At 37.7% G+C, this 10,847-nt stretch overlaps 1 protein-coding gene across 1 annotated transcript; it reads left to right on the top strand.

Moving 5' to 3' along the window:
* Positions 1-1,204: 1,204 nt before the first annotated feature.
* Positions 1,205-10,463, top strand: opn4a (opsin 4a (melanopsin); the record flags this gene model as incomplete). Its single annotated transcript, XM_081351615.1, has 10 exons — positions 1,205-1,341; positions 2,242-2,375; positions 5,325-5,528; positions 6,826-6,997; positions 7,205-7,366; positions 7,585-7,692; positions 8,872-9,067; positions 9,161-9,331; positions 9,559-9,627; positions 10,200-10,463. 10 exons carry the CDS (start codon positions 1,205-1,207, stop codon positions 10,461-10,463), a joined length of 1,617 nt encoding a protein of 538 aa, XP_081207741.1.
* Positions 10,464-10,847: the final 384 nt, after the last annotated feature.

Genomic DNA, 10,847 nt, shown 5'->3' with positions numbered 1-10,847 from the left:
GTCTGCCAAAGAAATGTTTGGGTTTGATCATTATTGCTCTAGGAAAGCCAAATATTTCCATGTGTTCCTTTTTGCACCACATCATGACAAGCAAAATAAATAAAATACATAATGAATAATTTATGGTTATTATAGTAGAATCACACAATTATTTATAAATATATGGTTATGAAATATTGATTTAAGTTAAAAAAAATTATTATCTTGTAGAAAACAATAGGCCTAGCAACAAGTTGAACGCTGCGTCGATAATATTGGAATATAAGAGCAGAAAATCAAGTGCCCCACCCTTTGATATAATCAGATTTTTTAAAGGTCCTATTTATTTTTGTCCTATTTCAGAAAAAAGGTGAGGTAATTTTTGATGATAATAAAAACATTTCTCTTTTCAACATTTCTTTTAACCCCCCCACCCCACAGACATAATGCTTCGTCTTAATATGGTAAAATGCGCTCTGGTGCTGGAGGAATGCATGCAATAACATCCCAGGACCTGAGAAAGCATTTGATTGAACTGAATGTTGTGAGAGATTATGCCATCAAAAACTGTCCCTTTGCCATATATTTCTTAAGTCTCATTAAGTATCTGTCTCAGTTTATTTGAAATGATTTACTGCTCAAAGCATGACGCAAATCTTTTCTTATTGGCCTTAAATTAAATTAAATTAAATTAAATTAAATTACTGATCTTGTTTATTTGTCATGTATTAATCAAGAGAAAGGCTAAAGAATAATCTATAAAATAAAGTTTTCAGCTATTAAAATTCACACTCTTGCTTCAAGATTATATAGGTTCTGTTTTCAATGCTCTATTATGAGTTTGTAATATAGTGCAAATTCCCATTTAGATGAGATGCCTACAACTGGATATAAGCTTTTAAAAAAGGAGGCATCTTGAGATCTGTTAAAAAATTGTGATCTGTTTATCATTTATCATGTCAAAAATATAAAAACATCTACAGTGTGTCTGTAAGTGGCTTTGGATAAAAGCGCCTGCTAAATGAAAATGTAAATGTATTGTTTATATATCTGCTGTCCTCCCATTTAATGAATGAATGTCTTGTTGGTGTCAGCTGGGTTCAGGCTTAATGGTGTTTCTCAAACAGATTGTGCCCTCTCTGATGCAAAGGTCACTATAAAACAGCAACTGCTGCTTTTCATCAAGCTATTAATTAATGTGTTCTTTTGTGTCTTCAAGGTTGCCATGGTAGAAGAGTCAGTTTACCCTTTCCCAACGGTGGATGTGCCTGACCATGCTCATTACACTATTGGTGCTGTCATCCTTGCTGTTGGCATCACTGGCATGTTGGGCAACTTCCTGGTCATCTACGCATTTAGCAGGTGGGAAGAACAGGCTGAGGTGAAGTTGAACAAGTATTATGAAAACAGTGTGTGACATGCTTTATTGTTCATTATCAAAAGAAGCCAAAATGTAGTCAGATGGATTGGTGCGTAACTTGGAATAGACACATTTACACAATAGTTAGTTCCACTCTAGTTCCAATTTAATTGGTTCAGCGGCCTTTTGCTTGTTTGTGTTTGCACGAATTTTGACTTCTTCTGCAGATTTTATTGCTATTAGGTTGCGAGTAGGTGGTGACAAGTGACTGTCTGAGTCATTCAATGGAATTGTTCAAACACACAGATTCATTCAGGGACAAAACACATGACATTGAGTGAGTCATGAATCATTCACTTAAAGGATTTGTTCAAAAACACTGATGCAATCAGGAACAAAACACGTGGCCCACGGAATACGCAAAAAATGGGATGAGGCCTGGTTGAGCTGCATTGAGCTGTGATTATCTACTCAACCAATTTGATTAAAAACACAGATTCATTTAGGAATGAAACAAGTGACTGTCTGAGTGAGTCATGAATCGCCACTCATCCATTTAGTTCAAAAACACTGATTCATTTAGGAACAAAACAAGTGACATTCTTTATGAGTGAGTCATGGAATCGATTAAAACACTGATTTGTTAAGGAACCAAACAAGTGACTGTCAGAGTGAGTCATGAATCAGTCAATCAACTGACTCGTTCAAAAACACTGATTTAATCAGACACGAAACTGCACTATATTGTGTTTCTTGTAGACACACCAGTTTGACTTTGGAGCTATTTGCGTTGCACAGGGAGGCTGATTTTCTCACAGACATAAAACTAATAGAATATACCTAATGAACAGAGAAATGAACAATTGATTGTTTTGTGTTTGTGTGTGTGCATGTATGTGTAGGAGCCGGACCCTGAGGACACCTGCCAACTTGTTTATAATAAACCTGGCCCTTACAGACTTCCTCATGTGTGTCACCCAGGCACCCATCTTTTTCACCACCAGCATGCACAAGAGATGGATCTTTGGGGAGAAAGGTACAAACGTACATGCATGGTTTCACTAAATATGAGGACATGTTGATAAAATGTTTGAAGCAAAATGTGATTTGGTCATTTATGAGCTCAAACAGGATCAATCATATGTTTTCACAACTTATTTAAACTGTAATTTACAATTACAGCCAATCTGTACACACAGGCAGTCAAATGCATAGACTTATCCAGCATTATCTTTGCAGATAGATCATTAAAAGTTAATGCATTGGCAGTGTCTGAAATAAAATAAGCAGGTCCATGATTTATTGCACTGTACTTTTTGAATTATAATGAACGGATTTAAGATTAAATGAGAGTAAGATGGTTTAATTGAACGAATCACTTATAATGTTGAATAGGTTCAAATGAAGGAGAGGTTGCCCTTGGAGACGGCCTTGGTTTGTCAGCACTAACAACGATTCATACCAGTCTCTCTTCATATTTTTGTGGCTAAATGATGAATGGATTTCTGACAGATGTATGTAACCTTTTCTAGTACAGTTGTTTCTTTGTCATCAGTAGACAAATAATCTCTCTAAATTGCTCTCAAAACATGTGCATCAAGGCTTTTCTTGTTGATATTCAGGTCTAGCTAGTCATTTTGCTCAGCTGTGAGATGCTGCCTTTGTGATATTAAATGATAGAAGGCTATTTTCCCCCCTGAGGTGTTTTAAATGTCAGTTCTTATCAGGGCCAAATCTTAATTGCCTTCATCAGCCTTGACTGGGATTTGTTGGAATCTTCTGCTTGCTGACGTTTGCAATGAGAGCAAGCGCTCTGTGATTGTGATTATTATAGTAATTGATGCTGATCTTTTGTGTTTAGGGAGTTTACTGGGCAGTCATGAAATTGTTGTCTGCTCTTTCCCTGTGACAGGAAATCAGGTCACCAAGTCAAAGTTTAGGTGTGTTCGACTTGAATCGATCTTTATATGACATCAAAGAACCATTAGAATAATTAGAGAGCAACGTAGTTTTGTGTAACAAAACCACAAGGAGAAGGGCAACCATGACATTCAACAACTGACAAAGCAATGAGTGAAACACAAGGGCATAGGGGTAAATGAGATTAACAAGGTAATGAGTTCAAGGGAAAGACAATCAAGGGAAAAAACTACATAGGACTACAAACATGGCACTCAGGACAGGAAGTAACATAAAAGTCCAGGGACAAACACAGGGACATAAATGAACTGTTTCTGCCTGTATCAAAATATTATCCCGTAAAACACTGCCAAACACCAAAATACTGTGTAATTTCCACTCAAAGCAGTTTATTCAGCATATTGAAGGCATCTGCTCCATTGATTTCCATTCAAACAGAACAGCCTCTGATCTCCCTTCTGGGATCCTAAAGCGTTATGCTTGTCTGAGTGCAGTTTGAAGCCTCCCTTATGGTGCATGGGCTCTGACCCAGTTTCATTTGGTGGAAAGAGTTAAAATATGCTCTTCCTGTTTCTGCAAGGTCTGACTGCACAAGGCACAATTATGACCACAGTTAATTTGATTGTGACAGTCGTAGGCTTGATCCCTGTGAAAGCTTTCGCAATCAATCAGATACAACTCATAAAATGGTGTCTTCCAGGATTAACCTAAAAGCATAATCTGACAAGGTGTAAGAGAAGACATCCTGATGTTTGAGAGGATTATCTTCAATAACAGAAGCTTCTGTTTTGTAATTAATAAAGTGCATCCAGTTAATGTGTTCTGTGAAAAGCAAGCACAGTTACCATGAATCAGACTGAATGCATTGCCGCTCATTCTGTTGTTTACATATGCTTTGATAGCACAGAAGACAGGTGTGTGTGGATGTTGAGGAGGTGGCAGACTGTGTCTGTCAAGTATAACGGTGTGAAATCGTTTGTTTCTATGCTCCACATGTTCTTCTTTAGGTGGTAGGTGGTCTTTTGTGGCTACAACATGTGGCTACAACGTGAACACATTCGACCACATCAGTGTTTACACTACGAAAGCAATCCGGTCTAATGCGTTTTCGACAACCTCTGGAAGTGGTTGAAAGTGGACAAGCTCAAAACATTATAAACCCCCTTTACGATCGACCAAAATGCATCTTAATACCAGGTGTAAACAGGGTGATGTGCATTTGGATATATAGGGTGGAAGTTCATTTAAAACAGTGTTTTTTAATCGGGGCCAGAGCCCACTAGGGGGCATCAGCAAACTTGGTGGCCTTAGGATGACTTTAGTTAAAACAACTAAAAATCCTTTGTAGAACCAGTGTTCCTGGAAAAAGTATGCCTGGAAAAGTCATGTAAATCAGAAAATCAAGTAATGAATATACATTTCACTCGTTATGACAAGCTCTAAAATATTTTATTGGGTAGAAATTGAGTTGTATACATGTATACTTAATCCTTATCCAGTAAGTTGTCCAGTGTGACGGGGGAGCCTTGGAGTCAAAAAAGTGAACCACTGATTTAAAAAGAAATCATACGTACAAACCACTGCAATGCAAAATAGTTCGCTCAAAAATGTTTTTCAGTGCCCTTATCGTAACATTAAGCAGTCAGTTAACATGTACAGTATACACACCAATCTGGTAATCAACACATGAAGATTGACTGAAGTATTCAAAAAGAAAATCATCCATTGTAAGTTTTCCAGAGCAGATTATTTTAATGAACATCTGTCGCAGAAGTTGGCCCTCAAATAGAGCCAGTAGTGGTCTGTGTTCCTGTCAGCCAAGAGTCTTCAGGCCTAAAATCTGCTTCACACTGACCCCCAAAAAGCAATAACCAAGATTTCAAACGTTTTAAGAAGTTTGCCGCTGGATTTAGATTTTGTTTGGAAGCATAAATGTTATTTTCACTAACCAAACAAACACCAACAGGGTTAACACACTTGTCCAGCAAAACTAGCAAAAAATATATCTGTTATAAATTGTGCTTGGTTACAGACTCACTTAATTCTGTTCCACCTGTCTCTCCAGGTTGTGAGTTGTATGCATTCTGTGGGGCTTTATTTGGCATCTGCTCCATGATCACGCTCATGGTCATCGCAGTGGATCGATACTTCGTGATCACGCGGCCGCTAGCCTCCATTGGTGTCCTGTCTCAGAAGAGAGCTCTGCTGATCCTTCTCTTAGCCTGGGCCTATTCACTTGGCTGGAGCCTTCCACCCTTCTTTGGATGGAGTAAGTGTAGTATATCTATTGTTTTATCATTTTAAACCGACCAAAATGTTCTTAAGCTATATTTCCATTTACTTTGATATTTCTACTAGTATATCTAACAGTCCTGTAACAGCATTCATACACAATTAAGAGACATCACCCTCATGTTGCTCGAAACCTGTATGACTTTCTCTCTTCTGCAGAACACAAAAGTAGATATTTTGAAGAATGCTGGTAACCAAACGGTTTTGGTGACCATTGATTTCCATATATGGACAAAAAACTCTGAGACATTTCTCAAAGTACCTTCTTTTATGTTCAACTGAAGAAAGAAGTTTAAGTCAAGTCCAGTCACTTTTATTTATACAGCGCTTTATACAATACAGATTGTTTCAAAGCAGCTTTACAGTGATAACAGGGGGAAAAAATTATGCATTTTGGCTGTTGTTCAGCTGAAGTCAGTTCAGTGTTGATTCAGTTCTGTTGCAAAGATCATCAATTATTGAATTAGTTCATTTCATCTATAAAGCAGTTCTGCAAATAAAAAATGATGTCATCGTCCAGCTCAGTTCAGTTATCATACAACAGCGTCAGTACAGTCAAATCAATTGTTGAATATTAAGTCTCCCCAACTGAGCAAGCCATAGGCAACAGTGGCAAGGAACCAGTTCTCCTCTGGCCAAGTGTGGTGCTTTGTTAATGGAGTTGACTATACCTTTGATGCTCATTTAAAGTCTTTAATTAGCTCAAATCTGTTGGGACAGGTACTCTGAGCATTCTGGATCATTCATGTGTGAGCACACCAGCATGTGAGTTGTTGGGTTCATTGCAAACGTTGCATTGTTGGACTCTGATCTGTGCTGTGTAAAGGTGGTCTCTGAGGTCCGAGGCTTTTAGCTTAACAGGGATAGACTGGTAAAGCCTGGTGCTTTTGCCTCTCTAGCACTTACAGAAAACCTGCTCTTCACACGCAGGGTGTCTGTCTCCTTTAACGTTTCTGACAGCTTAAATCTTCACCGCTGATCGGCACACCAACCTCAAACCTCAGGAAACTGATGATTGGCAGCCCACACGCATGAAAGTCAGATTTTGATAAGAAATATTATAATTATAGCGTACTTAAAAAATATCCTCAGCTGTGTGTGCATTGGGTTGTATTTCACTGAGTTTGCCCAGCAGCCAGACAGTAGTCTTAAATCCTTTTCCTGTGTGAGTTTGTTCCAGTTTTCACAATATTTCACTGGGTGTAAACGGCTTAACTGCTGGCTATCCTTCACTTCCCTTCTCAAATTCTGTTTTGTCTGTCTCTGTTTTGCAGGTGCTTATGTTCCTGAAGGGCTGTTGACCTCTTGCACCTGGGATTATATGACTTTTACACCCTCCGTGCGAGCTTACACTATGCTTCTCTTCACCTTCGTCTTCTTCATTCCGCTTATCGTCATCATCTATTGCTATTTCTTTATTTTCCGATCCATTCGCAGAACTAATGAGTGAGTTCTTTGAAACAGGTCCAACAATACAGTATGAATTAAATATACCAAACGTCAGCAATGTTCCAAAGCTGTTAAAATGTCTTTTGTATTATATATATATATATATATATAATGTATAATATATAGATTCTATATTTTAATTATTTAAAGCTTTTAATGGCAGTAAACCAGTGATGTTTAATTGTTCCTTTTTGTCTTTGGAAGAGCTGTGGGCAAAATTAACGGAGATAACAAGAGAGACTCAATTAAACGATTCCAACGACTGAAAAATGAATGGAAGATGGCAAAAATTGCTCTTATTGTCATTCTCATGTATGTCATCTCCTGGTCTCCATATTCAACTGTGGCACTGACAGCCTTTGCTGGGTAAATGAATCCCAGTCCTCACACACAATATGATATATAATGCAATATAATATAATATAATATACCATTATGCTATTTGATTTAGCGCTTTTGTGTTCATTTAGATTTTATTCAACTTATAGTCATTTTGTAGACTACAAATAGAAGTAATAACAATATGAGATATCCATAAAATAGTGTTAATTAATGTACACACTTGTTTTGCATGTGTTTTGCAGGTATGCTGATGTGCTCACACCATATATGAATTCAGTTCCTGCTGTGATAGCCAAAGCTTCAGCCATCCACAATCCCATCATCTATGCCATCACACACCCCAAATACAGGTACAGGAGTCTCTATGTATCGTTGTCAGTTTAATATATTTGGGACAAGATTGGTGATTCTGTGACAAGTTTTTACTCCAGAAGTGGTCATGAAAAACCGTAATGGTACTATAAGTGATAAATGGACAAACTTACTTTACATTAATGCAGAACATTGGTCAGATTAGATAAAATTAGATTACCTGGTCTGGCCCCATTAAGACTAAACACCTGGGGCAAATTGTGATTGTTTTAATTTTACTATTGTCTAGCTCACTGAGCCATTCATTCACAAATTGATCAGAAACAGGCCTTGCTTCTGGGTTAAAGTGTAAAATTCCATTTTGATTGGTTTAATTAACCTAAATATCCATTTGAGCATAAAGAGTAATTAATCCATCAGAGGCGTCCTGACGGTATGGTACTGTATCATGCGGCTACAGGCCTGCTGGGGTAATGCATTTCCTTCCATGCATGCAATGACAAAAGGGTTTTTTTGATTTAGGTCTAAAATACAATAATGTTGTTGAATTATATAGCTAATGCAGAGCTCTGAAATGAATATATATTTTGACACTAAAATTTTTCATTAAACTTATTTTCTCTATTACTATTTCCTGTATACTGTATCAACTATTGCTTCCCCAATTGGACTTTTACCCCAAGTGCTGCATAAAGACCCCTTTGCTGCCTTTAAAATGGAGTTGTTTTTTACATATCTGATAACAATCTGTGTTATTTTAGTATTATTTACGTATATAATGTATACGTTATATATATATATTGTAATGTATTGAGTTAGCTATTTTTATGTATTTATTTGTAGTTTAGTTTAAGTCATTTTGTTATATGCTTTTGTCATTTTTTATTATTTTTCTATTTAGCTTTAATTTAATTAGTGATTTCAGTTTTAGTTTTTATTAGTTTTTGCACTTCTGCTTAAACATAGTTTCCAGTGCAAGTTTTGTTTCAATTACTTGTATATTTCTAATTATATATATATATATATATATATATATATATATATATATATATATATATATATATATTTTTTTTTTTTTTTTTTTTTTTTGGGGGGATTATTTATTTTATATAATTTTTATTTTTACTGAACCTACTTGGATCTTGTCATACTCTATGTAAATATGGATCCACCATGTCTAAGGTGTCTTATCTTTGTGTCTCATCTGTGTCTCTCAGGTTGGCCATAGCGAAATACATTCCATGTCTCCGTGTGCTGTTGTGCGTCCCTAAGCGTGACCTCCACCCGTTCCACAGCAGCTTCATGTCCACACGTCGTTCCACCGTCACAAGCCAGTCCTCTGATATGTCCGGACCGTTCCGCAGAACCAGCAATGGCAAGTCCCGGCTCTCTTCAGCCTCCGACAGCGAATCTGTGAGTGTGTTTGCCTGAAGGACCTCTAGTTTTGTCTTCTTATGTGGGTAAATGTGATTGTAATGGATGTATTTTATGACCTCTTCTTTTCAGGGCTGGACAGACACTGAGGCTGATCTCTCGAGTTTGAGCTCCAGGCCTGCCAGCCGACAGGTGTCTTGTGACATCAGCAAGGACACTGCGGAGATCCCAGACTTCAAACCATGCAACTCATCCAGCTTCAAGTCTAAGCTCAAAAGCCATGACTCGGGCATCTTTGAAAAGGTGACCTCACATGCTGAATGCATTCCATATGTGGCAAATATCAAAGGAATGTAGCTTGTTTAACAAACATTTTCATGCAAAAAGGGCTAATCCATCCTCAAGTCTTCTCAAGCCTCACTGAAACTATGCCCTAGCGTGTTTCTTTAAAAACAATTCCTACTGACCCCACTCTTGAACGTTGGTGTATGTACCTGAAGAGTGACCTCACTCTCTCATTTCTGACCTAGAGCTCCTCTGATGTGGATGATGTGTCTGTGGTCGGACTCGTTCAACCTGATCGTACTTTTCCTTTAGCTGTAAGTCTGACAGTGAATCTGTTCAATATAATAGTTCAGTGTAAACCAGTCTCACTGCTGACGTGCACATCTCAAGCTGTTGCGGGATCCTGTAGGCGGTATGGTTTTGTAAAATGTCCTGACCTCAGGAACATTGTGTTCTGGTGCCACTGGAAGAGCAACTCGCCTAGGCAATCAAATTTGTGCATGAAAAATCTGCAAGCGTATTTAAATTTCTAGAATGCTATTTGATGAATCATGGTGTGCTGTGTAGAAAACAAAATGGTTAGTGAATTAATTAGAATATTGATTACAAAAGTAAAGCATATAATAAAATGACTGTTCCATTTTTCCAATAAATGTCTCTTTCTGTGGAAGAAAAATGTGCCCTTGAAAGAATAATTCTAACAATCATCTTTCATACGTGAATGCCTATTAATTAAACCGAGAATTATGCTGTCAGTGTTTTGTTATGGAGGTCATGCTGAGCTTAATTGCAGCAGTGTTATCTGCGGGAAAAATTCATTCTGATTTAATGTACAATAAAGGCTGATAATCGACAAAATCTAAATGTTCTTTTGTGCTGTTTGCAGGCTGGTGACATGACAGACATGCCAGTTTCAAGAGGTGCGATTGGTCGGATTCCCAGCATTGTCATCACCTCTGAGTTTAGCTCTCTCCTGCCCTCAGTACGGCCCAGCTACAGAAGCAGCCGCTCAAGTATGACCAGTGTTGGGGCAAATCTGCCCAGAAGAGACTCTCGTGGAGGAGTCCAGCAGGGGGCAGTGCTTCTCTCCACTGCTGCTGAAACACCTGAGGCCGCTCATTTAGACAACCCTCGCCCCAAACATCCCTAGTGTTTATACCAATCGCCATCTCAATCTTACCTTTTAGCATTGTGTCAGGGTTCAGTGTTTCTTTTTTTTTGTGAGTTATTATGTTTTGTGGTGTAGACATTTAGTTAGAGAGTAAGAGAGAGTTGTATTACAGAATGTAAAAGTCATACATTGATTCTCTTTTCTTTTAGACTTGTAATGCATTTTTATGATGACCTCAATTGTTACAGGATGACCAGCACTGTTTTTTGTTTTAAGGGTGTATTTAATAGACAGTGCTTTAAATCAGGCAAAGTTACTTATGGAGACATGGATGGATGGAGAGAAAGGGCATCTCAAGTTCTTTTAGTCTGGTCATCAACCTCAAATGGCATATACAGGTAATATTAGCTTACTTAAGGAGTT

Source organism: Scardinius erythrophthalmus (genome assembly GCF_964197995.2).
Source record: "Scardinius erythrophthalmus genome assembly, chromosome: 21".
Classification (NCBI taxonomy): domain Eukaryota; kingdom Metazoa; phylum Chordata; class Actinopteri; order Cypriniformes; family Leuciscidae; genus Scardinius; species Scardinius erythrophthalmus.
The sequence above is the reverse complement of the archived record's forward strand: the minus strand, read 5'-3'. Positions and strand labels throughout refer to the sequence as shown.